Source organism: Podarcis bocagei, assembly GCF_964188305.1.
Source record: "Podarcis bocagei genome assembly, chromosome: 1".
Classification (NCBI taxonomy): Eukaryota; Metazoa; Chordata; class Lepidosauria; order Squamata; family Lacertidae; genus Podarcis; species Podarcis bocagei.
Window position 1 is genome coordinate 116,700,094 of NC_138125.1, and position 15,190 is coordinate 116,715,283.

At 42.7% G+C, this 15,190-nt stretch overlaps 1 protein-coding gene across 1 annotated transcript in view; it reads right to left on the reverse strand.

Annotated features, from left to right (window-relative positions):
* Window positions 1–709: 709 nt before the first annotated feature.
* Window positions 710–15,190, reverse strand: part of ITGA4 (integrin subunit alpha 4) — a 61,308-nt gene continuing 46,827 nt past the window's right edge. Inside the window, exons 20-28 of the mRNA XM_081206259.1 lie at window positions 13,334–13,413; window positions 12,877–12,966; window positions 10,836–10,926; window positions 9,199–9,306; window positions 8,211–8,330; window positions 4,763–4,882; window positions 4,355–4,453; window positions 3,829–3,948; window positions 710–2,681 (exon numbers count right to left, since the gene is read on the reverse strand). Of these exons, the coding sequence (XP_081062385.1) occupies window positions 2,574–2,681; window positions 3,829–3,948; window positions 4,355–4,453; window positions 4,763–4,882; window positions 8,211–8,330; window positions 9,199–9,306; window positions 10,836–10,926; window positions 12,877–12,966; window positions 13,334–13,413 (936 nt within the window). The 3' untranslated portion in view covers window positions 710–2,573. The remainder of the gene's footprint in view (window positions 2,682–3,828; window positions 3,949–4,354; window positions 4,454–4,762; window positions 4,883–8,210; window positions 8,331–9,198; window positions 9,307–10,835; window positions 10,927–12,876; window positions 12,967–13,333; window positions 13,414–15,190) is intronic.

The following is a 15,190-nucleotide window of genomic DNA, read 5'->3' on the forward strand; positions in this document are numbered from 1 at the left end:
AAGGAGTCCAAACTGTAAACATCGAAGGAACGATATTAAACAGTAGCGACTCCTGAATTGAATTTTAAAAACTTAAAACTCGAAACCTGGTCATAAATATAAGCACCAACTCTGAGAATTGGCCATATTTTTACCGCTACTTCTAGCACAATATTACTCTTAATGTCATATTTTATAAATTGTTTCCTGGTCATTGACCGTATTAAAGATATTTGATTTGATTTGGGTAGTATTCTTCATCCAAGCTCCCATGCTTTGCTCAGTGAGTCTAGCTTTTCCCATTACTTTTTATGACTTCCATTGTTTCAGTTCTGCAAACCATTCTGCACATTTCAGTACTGCTGAAAAAAGTGTGTTCCATTAAACATTTAAGAAGACTCTTAAACTTTATGCCATCTTCAGTCCCTCCCTAAAGCAAATAATTAAGAAAAATACTTATTTTTGGATTGTGGCCCTATGAGAGCCAATTACAGTTGAGTAAACATGTTATAGCATAACTGTACTTGCACCTTTTGGCTGCATTCCTGTGCATGCTTACCTGAGAGTAAGTCCACTTGAATACAGTAGGATTTTCTTCTTATTGAATATGATTGCACCAGTAATCTTCAAGGTGGGGGCGAGTCAACAAAACTAATCTTGCCAAGTAAGTATTTTAGTGTAATTCCTACTTCTCCTAAGTATTCTGGAATAATTTGACAAATACTTCAAATACAAAAAAAGTGAATTTATTGAAGTTGGACTCTGAGCAGTTACAAATGATATGTGGATTTAGTTATTTTTAACTGGCAGAGCATTTTGAACTGACATGGTATCAGATCCTATTTGTATGCAAACTTTTATTGTTATTTTCATAACGACACTTTTATCCTTGTTTGTAAGTTAAATTATGACAACTTTCTAAATATTTGTGCGTCATTGAATTGGTAAAAAATGTAGATCCAGATCACTTTTGTGCTATGTTTCAGAGTGTATAATGCTGTTTTAAACTTTGAGGTATACTTTGTGACAGCACAATGATTTGGGGGTTAAAGTGCAGTGTTTCACCTATGTCTCGAACCCTATTTTAAAAGATGATAATTAAAATATATTGAACAACAAAATCTGATCTAAATATAATTTCAGACTTCCTTATATAAACCTGCTCTTAAACAAAATAAATAGAATGGAAGGAATACGACTGCTGATCAATCAAAGAAGTCAGTGGGAGAAGAATTACTTCAATATAATTTTAATTTGGATGCTCTAATTGGATATAGCTACAAAAAAAAATAATCTGGCAAACTGGAATCTAAAGACTGCACATTCAAATATATATATATCATAGATTCCTGGTTCTGATGGTTTTGTTCCATGAACACACGCAGCTTCAGTTCACAGAAGGTGAGCTCCGCATAGGTGTTGGGGCAGCTGCCTTGTGAATGGAAACTCCTATTCGCAAAGGATCCTGCAGTCTTGAGTTTCATAAGGGGCAGACCTATCCAAGCTTCTGAAATGCTGGAGAGATGGAAACCTCTCCTTTTAGGGGTAGCCAGCAGAAACCCTGAAATGAGGGAGTTTGGGGACAGGGCCATCTCAAAATCCTGTGCTGAATTTCATCCACCATCACCAGGGAAAGGGCCCAGAGCTTGGATTTACAGTGGTACCTCGGGTTACATATGCTTCAGGTTACATGCGCTTCAGGTTACAGACTCCGCTAACCCAGAAATAGTACCTTGGATTAAGAACTTTGCTTCAGGATGAGAACAGAAATTGCGCAGCGGCGGTGCAGCAGCAGGAGGAGGCCCCATTAGCTAAAGTGGTGCTTCAGGTTAAGAACAGTTTCAGGTTAAGAATGGACCTCCGGAATGAATAAAGTAACCCGAGGTACCACTGTACTCCTAAACCACTGTCACCTTCAGAAAGTAGATGCCGTGTTGTGGCACAAATATCAATTTCACATGCATATGCTGGGGTATAGAGGAGGGTGAAACAGGTGTGCTCATGTTGCGTCTTGGGTCCAGGTTTGCCCTGGAAAAATGCCCTATTTGTTTGTAGCCCTAAAAGTCCACGATAATACGGGAAAGACAAAGGCCATACAGTGATTGTACAGATGACCAAATTCATCTAATTTAGTAGGGTCCCCTTTCATGCAGATGTACATTAGATAACTTAAGCTCTGATGAAGACGGGGGGGGGGGAAGGGTGTGCGTTTTTAATCATATAAAAAGGTACTGTTGGTTGCTGCATCCCAAGCCTGTTCATAATGTTGTTCCTTTTTCTATATTCAGCTGAATCCCTGGGCAGTGGAGCTATGCACTCTTAATTCAAGTATGATTCAACTGGCCAAAATTCGTTTTAGCAAGTAGTAGCTCTTTCATAGTGTTTTCGCTGGTTTTTCTTCATCTTTGGTGGTCTCGCTTATATTTGCCATTTTTCTTCAAACATTCTACGATTTGTATTGTAGGAAGCTGAGAAAAGTGAAATCTTTCTTTTCACTTGGATATATCTATGGCAAGGATTTATGACATGTCAATTCTTGCAAATGGTGCCTTCAATTAAAAAAAATATTATCCATGTACTATGTAGAAAAACTTTTAATCATTGTCACTGGTGTCCTCTTGTTTGCTGTTTATAAAGCTCCAGCTTTCCCTTCCATTCTGTTCTTGAGGAAGAAGTTTATATTTTCTTGTAAAGAAACCAACCTAGAAGACACAATTTCAGAACCTATGAAGAAGATGTTGGCAACTAAAAAATAAAATTTACAATTCTACTATACAGTAGTATCTCTGCTTATCTGTGTGGACAGAGCCCTCTTCCACTGCAATTGTCTGTGTAAGCAGAGTCCTCTTCCAAAGCTGAGCTAACTAATCAGTGTTCAAAACTCCCATTGCTCTAGGTGCATTTTGCAACAGGGAATTTCATTAATGCAAGCAGTTTCTGAGCTCTGGGTGCAGTACTACACCTAAGATTTCAGATTAAAACTGCAGAGTGAAAGGAAAGGAGGACTTTTTTCTGCCTCTCCACTTCCAGCTACTCTGTGAAGACTGGAGAAGAGACCCTCTTAAGAATATTAGGGGGGTGGGCAGGGGAAGGACTAGAGCAGACCATGTGAAAAATGAACGTATTTTAGCTGCAGTTCATTCATTTTCAGCTTTGTATTCTTATAAAAAAGTGTGCCTAGACATTTCGTTGTTGCACCCATAACCTAGGTTTAAGATGCCTTTAAGCTCCTAGCTTTCATATCTCAGTTTCTAACACTGTAACTAATGCATGCCCTACCCAGATGTTCCTGGACTGCAACTCCCACTGACTGTGGCTAATGGGATATAGAGTCCAACAACAGCTGGAGGGGCCACATGATTTAAACAAAAAGGAAAATTTTGGGGTGGCTGTTCAGGAAACTATCAGTTTCCAGAAAGCATTCTCTTCAGCAGTTGCCAATAAATAATCACAACAGTGCCAACACAAATGGCACTGTAAACTGCAGAATGTCTATCATGCATCAAAGGCCATTAATTGGTAAGATAGAAATGAGTTAAAGGCTTTGTTGCCTAACTTTACTCCAAAAGTCCGGCTCTGCAAGTGTGATAACTTATCAATGACTCTTTTTAGAAATAAAAGTGGGAGCTTTTCCAGGGAAGAAAAACTTCTCATTCCTTAACCCATGTAATGACCAAAGCCTCCCTCCAATGAAAAAAAGAACTTTTAAAAAATGAATATAAAAGCTGCACTTTAGAATAAATTTGTGGCAGTGGGGAAGCAATTGTAACTCTTCCATTGTGATGAGATCTAGGGGGGAAAACAGTCCAAAAAGCAAATAGATATATGAATTAAATCTGCAGTACTTACCTTCCATAAAATATATGCAAGAATCAAAAGCAAAGCAATTCCAACTAGGGAACCCATTCCAATGAGCAACATTGTTACACTAGGTTTTGGTATTTGGTTATGAAGTCCCTCCAGAATGACCTGCACAAATAAAGAACATTCAGCAGTTAACCATCTAGGATTCTATAGAGACTGTACCAGGTTTCTCATACACACGAACTTATATGGCTTGTATCCTTCAGGGTGTATAAATTAGACAGTCAGGTTTTGTATCCACAGCAGTGACCAGAGGAGGAACGGCAGCTAGGAGGAGCACAGAAAGAAGAAACACCATGGTGCACTTCCATCAGCACAAGCAGATAAACTTTTCCCCAGCTGAAAACAGCTAAGGGTTTGCCAGGTCGCTTAACCATTTTTGTCCCTGTTGTAGCAACGGCTGTGTGTTGATTGTATTTTTACAGACACATCATAGACCACCTGAATGAAGCTCGCATGCGACTGGCCTAAATATTGCTTCCCCAATCAAATGCTGTTTAAAAATACTTACATATGTAGTTTGCTTGTCCTTGTGCAGTTCAATGACTTTAGGATTCTGATCTGCTGAAACACTCGCTTTTACTTCAAATGTAAGTGCAGAAGCTGCATCCTGTTTTTTTAAAAGATAGGTTTATACCACTTGGAGGGAACACACGAAAGACACTATGAAATGTTAAATTGAATTTATAAATATAGGCTCAGGAACCCACTTAGGCCATGAAGGCAATGTTAAGCCCTTTTCAAGTCCCATGGATTTGAGCGGGAGGGAGGAAGAAATTAAGCACATGCTTTAGTCCCTGCCACTGAAATTAGTGAGTCTTATAAGCACAAAACCATTAATGGATTTTGCTCTTTGTGAGGCTTCTGACCCTTGGGTACATGCATTTAATTACGATTATTCAAAGATGAAAATATTTACCATATTCAACACTGAAGGAGTTGCTTCCAGCTGAACATGAACAGTTGCTTCTTTCCCGTTTTCCATGTTTCCAAAATTGCAAAATATTTGCAAACAGAGTGAGTCATCTTTCATACAGTACTTCAGAAGAAAGAAAAATTGTATGAGATGCAACTTATACACAGCTATTAATTTAAAAAAAAAAAAATTAGACTGACCAGCCTTATGCAGGGGTTAACAAGTTTCTCTGAGCGATTGTCACAGTTTCAGAGACATTTGGAGATAGGCTATAATTCTTTCTGCTTCTGTTACTTTGGAGTTTGCTTGGAAAAGTTTCAGCAAGGACCTGCCTGGTTATGCTGTTTCTCATAAAAGGCTACCAGTAATGCTGTTCATTGTTCTAAATCTTTCTGCACTACAGTGGTGCCTCGCAAGACGAAAAGAATCCGTTCTGTGATTCTCTTCGTCTAGCGGTTTTTTTGTCTTGCGAAGCAAGCCCATTGACAGATTAGCGGATTAGCGCTATTAGCGGCTTATCGGCTTATCGGATCAGCTGATAAGCGGCTTAGCGGCTTAGAAAAAGGGGGGGAGGAAAAAAACCCGCAGGAACTCGCAAGACATTTTCGTCTTGCGAAGCAAGCCCATAGGAGATTCGTTTTGCGAAGCACCTCCAAAACTGAAAACTCTTTCGTCTAGCGAGTTTTCCGTCTTGTGAGGCATTCGTCTTGCGGGGCACCACTGTATTTCTCTTGCTAGCTTGCTAGAATATAGCTTTTTTAGATGCATCCACAAATGTGGTTTTGTCATTTTTATCTGTCCCCACAAAGCTGGATTTTCTCCTGGTCCTATCTGATGGTGATTGGGTTGAACATGAGACCTTCTGATTGCACAGCAGATGATCTACCACTAAGCTTCCCTCCTTCCCAGGGATTTCAGTGTTTTGGTAAACTTCTGATGAAGGCCTCATCCACACATAAGGTTCTTCTAAAATCGTGTTTTGGAGACTGAATACAACACACATTCCTCTTCCCCAGGTGCTGGTTTTAACCTTCAAAGCCCTATACGGCCTAGGACCCTCGTATCTACGGGACCGCCTCTCCTGGTATGCCCCACAGAGGAACTTACGGTCCTCAAATAAAAACATCTTGAAGGTCCCAGGCCACAGAGAGGTTAGGCTGGCCTCAACTAGAGCCAGGGCTTTTTCGGCTGCGGCTCCAACCTGGTGGAACGCTCTGTCACAAGAGACAAGGGCCCTGCAGGACTTGACATCTTTCCGCAGGGCCTGCAAGACAGAGCTGTTCCACCAGGCCTTTGGTCAGGGCGCAGCCTGACTCCCTCCTTTGGCAATCTTTACAATACTTTAGTTTATGGTTGCCATCAATTTTGATTTTAATTAATTCCTATGATGTTTTTATAATGTTGCACTATTTTAGTGTTGTTAGCCGCCCTGAGCCCGGCTTCGGCTGGGGAGGGCGGGATATAAATAAAATTTATTATTATTATTATTATTCCCCTCCCCTGCAGCTAACCATGGTTAGCTTTGAAGCAAAGTTTGCAACCAAAGTTATAAAAGTTGGTTTACATATTCTGATATTCTGATTACACCTCCTTAAAGGGGAGAAGTGGGGAACGTACGCATGGAAGAAGAGGCAGTGTGATTTCTTAACCATAGTTGGGCTGATTTAGACACCAACTTTCTGATCTTTCTCACAAAACATTTCTGAAGCACCAGGGGTTATGCCAAAAGTGCCTCAGACATGGATGCCCCAGTGTTAGCTTAATTTTGAAAGACCAGTTTAATGAATATTGCAAATGCCAAGCCATTTATGGTAGATACATTGCATTTACTGTTTGGCCACGTAGGGAAACTTGGCTACATGGAGTTTGAGTGCTTCCTTCGCTTTGCACCAGAGCTGGGAACCAGACCCATCACATTCACTGAGGAAGCTAAAAGCATGGGTACTGTTAAGATGTGGATGCAGGGATTGGAAACAGAATAGCCACAGACAGGCTTTCCAGACAGGCAGCAGATGAGCCAGGACTACCCAGAGTCCCTTGCTACAGCATATTAAGGACTATTGTCAAGAGAGACATAGACCTGCCTTCCTGCCATTGCCAGCTACTGCAGATAGCTGGAGGGATGTTACTTTTAGAGGATAAACAGGGAACATATGGACAGCAACATGATTTTAGATATTATGGCACGTCCCTACATGGCAGTTACTAAAGCCCTAAATATGGCTGGGTTTTTCAGTATATTTATATAGCCAAAGTGGCTGGCAGGCCTGCAGCTTTAAAAACCACTTAAATGCAAAAAGCAAAACATGCAGAAATCAGCAACCAAGGATTTTAAAAACTTGTTTGTGTGTTGATTACACCTTCCTTTTAAAAAAAGAAAAAAGGTGTCACAAAAGGTTAAAGGTAAAGGTACCCCTGTCCAGTTGCAGACGACTCTGGGGTTGCGGCGCTCATCTCGCTCTATAGGCCAAGGGAGCCAGCATTTGTCTGCAGACAGCTTCCGGGTCATGTGGCCAGTATGACTAAGCCACTTCTGGTGAACCAGAACAGCGCACGGAAACACCATTTACCTTCCCACTGGAGCGGTACCTATTTATCTACTTGCACTTTGACATGCTTTTGAATGCTAGGTGGGCAGGAGCTGGGACCGAACAACGGGAGCTCACCCTGTCGCGGGGATTCAAACTGCCGACCTTCTGATCAGCAAGCCCTAGGCTCTGAGGTTTAGACCACAGCGCTACCCACATCACAAAAGGTTAGGAAGTTCAACATTCTACAGTTCCAGCATACCATTTACAGGGTCTGAGTAAACTCATTATCTGGCTCTCACCACTTTGAAGGGATTAATTAAATGTATGACCAACTTGCGATGTTTTGAGGAATCTTGATTTCAATCCTTAATTGATTTTAAAATGCTTCAAAATGAAGCTCTGGTTCTCATTTTGTTAATTCTTTTCACAGCTCACATTCCCCATCAGAAGCTACTGAAGCATAAGCACCATCTTTTCTTATGCTTTGCTTTTTTATGTCCAAAGTTTACTATTTTATCTATTATGTACCCCAGTCTTGCCACAAACACCTCTTTCTTCCATACATGATCAAACCCAGTTTTCTGGTACCAAAATGTGCTCATCTAATTAATATGAACATGCAATATAATAGTGTGGAATAGGAAGTCATAATGGATCCAGAGTGTCCCCTCCTGCAAATAGAAGGGACTGAGATCCAGGAAAGGAAGAACAGGGTGGGAAATTATTTTTACCAATTCCCCCTCCCCTCTGCAGCCCTTTCCTCAAATCTTTTACAACAGCTTTAAAGGGGCTACAGGGATGCAAGAGACAATGTCTTCCTCTTCCATTGGTAGCATCCCATGAATGGATTCTGCTCATGGACATTCTGGATTCAAACCCATCTCTCTAACAAAATTGATTGAATAAAGTCAAGAAATTACCAGCCCCCTCTTATCAAGCTTCGTAAAGAATGTAATGAGATCTTGCAATATATTTCCATTTGTCTCTGGCACATTGCAGTCTCTTATATACTTCGTGTATGTACAGTTTCCATCAGTCGTCTAAAAAAGGAACAAAAGCAAAATTAGATTGTAGTTTCTAAACCTTGGGTGGTGGTCCACACTAGTCCTACTCAAGAGTAGACTCACTGACCTTAATGGACATGGCTAAAATATTCATTTATTCCAATAGGCCTTCTCTGAGTTGACTTACTGCCCCTTGTGCACACCTTTACTCTATAAACACATTTAAGCTGCAATCCTAACCCTGTCTGCTCATAAACCCTACGGAACTCATTGGAGTAAACCACATTGTTTTTAATAGTCCTTTAAATAATAGAATCATGGAATTGTAGGGTTGGAAGGGACCCAGAGGGACATTCAGTCCAACCCTCTGCAATGCAGGAATCTCAACTAAAGCATAAGTTTTAATACAGATAGCTTTGGGAAGAGAGAGAGAGAGAGAGAGAGAGAGAGAGAGAGAGAGAGAGAGAGAGAATGGGCCCAGCGTATAACCTTTATCCATGGCTAAATTTGCCCCATCTTTTCCTCAAACTATGCTGAAGGGTGGGGGGTGGGTTTGTAAATAAAGGTAGGGCCAAACTAGCTGATATGTGGGCTCTGTGCCACCGCAGCTAATAGGGATGAGGCAGCTGGAGGAGAATTTTCAGTCCTTACTGGTGGGATTTTAAACAACTATTAACAAGCTGTGTTTTATGGCTATGGAAAGGACACAAAGTGGATGGACACAACTGGATGACTCAGTATGTCTGACACATGCAGATCTTTGTACCTGTACATCTGACATGTAAGGTGCCTTGTGTGACACAGCAGCCCAGTCCCTACTGGTTACACAGCTGCAAACTTCTCAGTATTTCACTGCTTTGATACAACCTTCCTACTTGCCATACATAGAGTAAACCAGGCATACCTGGACATCCAGAATATTAAACAACTTGATTTCTCTAGGAGCAAAAGAATTGGGTATCTGTATCACCAGGCTTACACCAGGAGCCATACTTAGTCCTGGATTGCTGACCTAAGGAGTAAAGAACACAATTATGGTAGAATCTCATCTGAAACTGGAAATCAAACCAGACTCTTAACTTACATAATACCTGCTATTTTTGCTCTCTGAAACACAAATGTTTGAAAGATATGTTCACGTATCCAAGTTTTATATTAAAAGGCTTATATATCTTATGTTTTAAATCATTTTTAAAGGAGGTGATCCATCATAAGACTTCCAGAAATGAGGTAAATTTGAAGGAGAAATGATGATCAGAGATTATACAAGTAGGAGTAGCGGCCTGCGACAAAATGTTGCTGTTTGAAAGTGCTGTTCAGGATTCCAGCTACTCTGTATGTCTCTCCTCCCCGCCACTCCCAGTTTTCCTCCCTCCTACAACAGCCCATCAGCATTCTGTACCTACTGCTCTGGACTTCTTTTTGGAAGGAGAAAAATTAGGAGGTGGAATGGACACACTACTGTCACAACACAGCTACATTAAATTCTTTAATGTCTCCATTGAGGCCTTGTGGACAATGTTTTTTCCCCTGTCCCAAGGGACATTTAAGAAGAAGAAGAGTTTGGATTTGATATCCCGCCTTTCACTCCCCTTCAGGAGTCTCAAAGCGGCTAACATTCTCCTTTCCCTTCCTCCCCCACAACAAACACTCTGTGAGGTGAGTGGGGCTGAGAGACTTCACAGAAGTGTGACTGGCCCAAGGTCACCCAGCAGCTGCATGTGGAGAAGCGGAGACACGAACCCGGTTTCCCAGATTACAAGACTACCGCTCTTAACCACTACCTGTAAATCAGGAAGCCACCTTTTCAGGAAGCGACCTTTGGGAAGAAGGGTGGCACAAAATTCAATCATTATTAATGCACCTCACGCTTAATGCGTCATACCACTCTACTCAGTGTAGGAAGTTAAGGTTGGGCCAGTTAAAAATCCAAAGGGTTAAAGAGCTGTTTAGGGAAGGAATCCAGAGGGCGAGGTGGGAGGGGGTGAGCAGAGATCCACTTAGTGGCAGTAGTGAGCAGGAAGAGGTTTGGCTGGTTTGCTTGGCTCCTTTCCCTCCCATGGTGCAGGGGCTATAACCCGTCTCGTCACAATATACATTCTATTTTTCTCGCTGTCTCAGAATTAAATTATTCTGGGGCTATATAGGAGTCCACACACCCATTTTAAGCTCCCCCCTGCAGAATTCTTCTGTGTTTTGCCCAGTGCAAATGTGGCCTTTTCACCCATCATATTTGTAACTGCAATAATGGCAAAACTGCATGTTTTTATTACTTAACCTTAGAAAGCAACTTTGACAGAACAGTTAATTTTTCATCTGGGGAACTAGTGAAGGAATTGTGTTCCAAGAATAATCCAAGAAGATATAATTGAAAGAGGCACCTCAGGTATAGCCTTACTGGCTCAGAGAGTGTCTAGCTTTATTGAAATCAGCTTAACCTACAAGGAAAAGCCCCCCTCCCCACGAAGTGATAAATTTCATTTAATTCACTTTTTGAAAGCGCCGAGAACAGAAAATGTGTCTGTAAGAAATATCTCTTACATGGAAAGTGAAGTTTATCGTCTCCTTTATGCAGGTAACTGGTGAATTTTCCTCACTGGGTCCATAAACAAATGATGATGGAGATACAGATCTACAAAAAGTGTTTCCCAAAAGAAATGATAGAAAATAAATCTTGATGAAATCATTACCAGTGCATCCATTGTCAATTAGCTTCCTTAAGTACCATTTGCTACACATCTGGAATCCCAGGTCATAAGAATGGAAGTCAGCTCACAGGCAGCCTAATTCTAGTTATAGTAGCTGGGACGTGGGTGGCGCTGTCGGTTAAACCACAGAGCCTAGGACTTGCCGATCAGAAGGTCGGCGGTTCAAATCCCCATGACGGGGAGAGCTCCCATTGCTCAGTCCCTGCTCCTGCCACCCTAGCAGTTCGAAATCACATTGAAGTGCAAGTAGATAAATAAGTAGTGCAAGTAGATAGGTATCGCTCAGGCGGGAAGGTAAACAGCGTTTCCGTGCGCTGCTCTGGTTTGCTGGAAGCGGCTTAGTCATGCTGGCCACATGACCCAGCAGCTGTACGCCAGCTCCCTTGGCCAGTAAAGCAAGATGAGCGCCGCAACTCCAGAGTCGGTCACGACTGGACCTAACAGTCAGGGGTCCCTTTACCTTTACCTTTAGCTGCCTGCAAGAGGCAAGTATAACAGGGTCTCCAACTCTAGGATGGCAGGCTCTTCTGCCAACTGTGCTGAGGGAGTCGGGCACAGCTGGTGTTTATGCACTGCTCACTGACTGGGCAGGCAAGCAGGCAAGCCCGCTCAGCCAGTGAGGCACTGACCAATTGAGGGGGGCTCCAACTGGCCTGTTTAAACTTAGTTTTTTGGCAGGCAAGCCCACTCTGCAGCCGGGGAAATCCCCCAAATTGCCAGCTGGACACATGTGCCCTGGCTAGCATGGATGGCCACAGAATGTAAGGAGCCGCAACCTCCGCCCCACCCAGGAAAGGGGGTAATCAGCCATTCTCTACACTGGATGGTGGTGCCTCTCTAGGATTTCTAAGAGAATTCTTTTCCTGCCATACCTGGAGATGCCAGTGACTGAACTGGGGCCATTCTGGATGCTCTACCATCCAGTCTCTCTTCCCTTTCATAAACCCTCTGGTCCCTCTTTACCTAGAGAGGCTTCCTGTTTCAACTGCATTCCGTCACCCATATCTGCCCTTGTTTGTTAAGAGTACCCCATCTCCCAAATAGCTCAATATTCTAAGCTCTTCTGAGAGTTTCTAAGCCATGAAAAGGTAACAAGATTGCAAAAACACTGACAGTGAAATCCTAAAGGCATGGAAATGATGTGGGAGATGGAAGTCAAACAGAACTATTCATAAGAACTAGTTAGCACATGAAGGGGTTAAGACTCAGTACATGAAGGGGTTCATAGACTCAGTTAAGTCATGCTCCCTGTTCTCTGATGAGAGAGGAAGCGAAGCCTCTTCTTGTCCCTTCTCTCTCTGTGCCATGTAACTGACCAAGGCAGATATGGCAAAGCTTTGCTCCAAGCTTAGAATACATGTCTGAAACCACATTTCTGCATTTTCTACCCAAGAGTATTCTGCCCATGTTCTCTTTGCTTCTGCTTAGATAAATTCACGAATGAGACCTTTGAATCTATAAGTAAAGCATTTTAAAACTTACTTAACACTGTGTGGTCTGCTCATTGCAAGAGGGGTAGAAATAGAGGAGTGCTTTGCAAGTAGACTAAATGGGTTATGCAAAAGGTTTAACAGCCTACACTCCTTAGGCTTCACTGTGCTGCTTGACTTTGTGAGTTTAAATTCTGCCCATTGGGACTCTCTCTTGCTGAAGAGATGGTTGAGCCCCACATTTTGAATCCAGGCACCCAGCCAATCATTTTGTTATTCAGCCCTCACACATGGGCCACAGGGATTCATATTTTGCTCCCAGAAATATGAAGGTGGTTTAAACCACCTTATCCAAAAACCTGCTGGACTCTAGAAAGGGTTCATGCTGTCTTCCTCAAAATCCTTATCAGCTCTAGATACACACTTGAACATTCATTAGCTTACCCATGAACACTCAGCTCAACCTCGTGCTTCTGAGGCAATGTTAAAATTAGGCTGTTATCCAACAATATGTCAGTGCCCAGTTCGTTTTCACTATGGGAGGAAACAAAGATTACAGTGTATCACAACACATGCACAACACACAAGATCAGGTTTGGTTAGATAAAGTTTTCTGAACTGCACACTTAGTATCACTAAGAGAGAGCATGAGCCAACCCAAGAAGTCCTATTGGTCTGAGTGAAAGAGTTAAGCACATTTCCACTGCAATTTACCTAAAGTCTTATTTTTGCAACCAAACTACTAAAAACAGGTTTTATTTGGTTTTTGTTAGGACTTTTGCACATTATGTAATATATGCTTTCCATGCTTCAGCAACTCCTTGTGTAATTCCCGGTTCTGCCATTCAAACGCAGAGACAATATTAGTCTAAAACGGCAATCTGTAGCAAACAGCACTTACCAGGTTGCGTTAATGCTGATGCTGAGGTCATCTCCTGCCCTGCTAAGTGAGCTTGCATCCAACCCAAAACTGAAATCCATCTGTGGAGTAAATGAAATGCTTTAGGGTTTAAACGAATGCATCTGTATTCTATCAGCAAGCATACTATATTAGTAATATCAGTAGAAATTATATTATTGGCGTTTGAACTGCATGCTGCCTTTGTAACTCATTTAATCATCAGCCCAGTCTTCAATGCACCCGCTGGGAAATGGGTACTACTGAATTCGTTTCCTAGTAAGTGTGCTTAGAATAATTGTTATCTTCAGTCTGACTTGCTGTCCAGGCAAGCTGCATTTTTGTGGCTCATCCATTTGATCAAGTCCACAGCACATGGTAAACCAGGAGTGGTAAGCCACCACATTTTGGACCAGAACTGGCTTGCAGAGGGTTTTCTTGCTTTTGTTTTAATTGCCCCACTACCAGCACCCATTTCACCACTGGCAGCAGTGCTGAATGCCTCTCCTCTTCCTGCTGCTACTGAAAAAAGATGGGGGCACTTAGAGAAATGATTTGTTCAGCTGTTTCCCAAGTGCTGGTGATGGCCAAGCTCTCTGGAAACATCAGAACACTCCAATCGACTCTGAGTGACAGCACTGAGAAGCAGGAGGTGCTTTGTTCAGCACTGCTGCTGATGGCAAATTGGGCTGGGTGAGGGAAAACATTGTGGCTACTGTTTTAAACTTCTCTACGCAGGTGGCACTGTGGTCTAAACCACTGAGCCTAGGGCTTACTGATCGGAAGGTTGGCGGTTCGCATCCCCACGATGGGGTGAGTTCCCATTGTTCGGTCCCAGCTCCTGCCAACCTAGCAGTTCGAAAGCACGTCAAAGTGCAAGTAGATAAATAGGTACCGCTCCGGCAGGAAGGTAAACGGCTTTTCCGTGTGCTGCTCTGGTTTGCCAGAAGCGGCTTAGTCCTGTGGCCACATGACCCGGAAGCTGTACGCCGGCTCCCTCGGCCAATAAAGCGAGATGAGTGCTGCAACCCCAGAATCGGCCACGACTGGACCTAATGGTCAGGGGTCCCTTTACCTTTACCTTTACCCAGCCTAGGAACGTGATGAGGAGGAAAACTCCACTTCTGTTCTGCTGATGTGCGCAATACAGTCGAGATGCTAGGGGAGGCTTTGTGCCTGTCCACACACCTCTGTGTGTGCATGCCCATGTAATGTGTGTGAGCTGAGTGTGTAACATGTGTGTCTTCAAGAGTGTGTTGTGGGGTGGCCACACCCACTTCTAATCGCAGCCACCACTGGCACTTGGCTGTGGGAGAGGTTTGGGCAAGGGTGAGTGAAGCCCTTAGGCCAAAATAGTTTAAGAATCTCCCTGGCAAACAATCCCCAAAGTACTACATATGCTGGCAGAATCCTATTGACTGCCATGCTTGTCACCCATGAATGCTTCATTTTGACATTGCCAGCTTGTCTACAGTTTTTAGTTCTCCAAAGAACTCTGTTTCCAGAGAGGTGTGAGCTCTGGGATAGCTCAGATGGTAGAGCAGGAGACCCTTAATCTCAGGGTTGTGGGTTCAAGCCTCACGTTGGGCAAAATATTCCTGCATCGCAGGGGGTTGAATGATCCCAGTGGTCCCTTCCATGTCTATGATTCTATTTTCAAATGTGTGCTGACACAGATCGTAACTGCAAGGCTATTAGTTAATCATCAAAAGGGCAGTTAAGAAAAACACATGCATGTGTCTATTCCATTGACATAGGACACAAGGTGTGTTCTTTGGTGTAAGTTAGGAGTGGGGAACCTGTGGCTCTCCAGATGTTTTTGGACTCCTATCAGCTCCAGTCAGCATGGCTAGTCAGGGA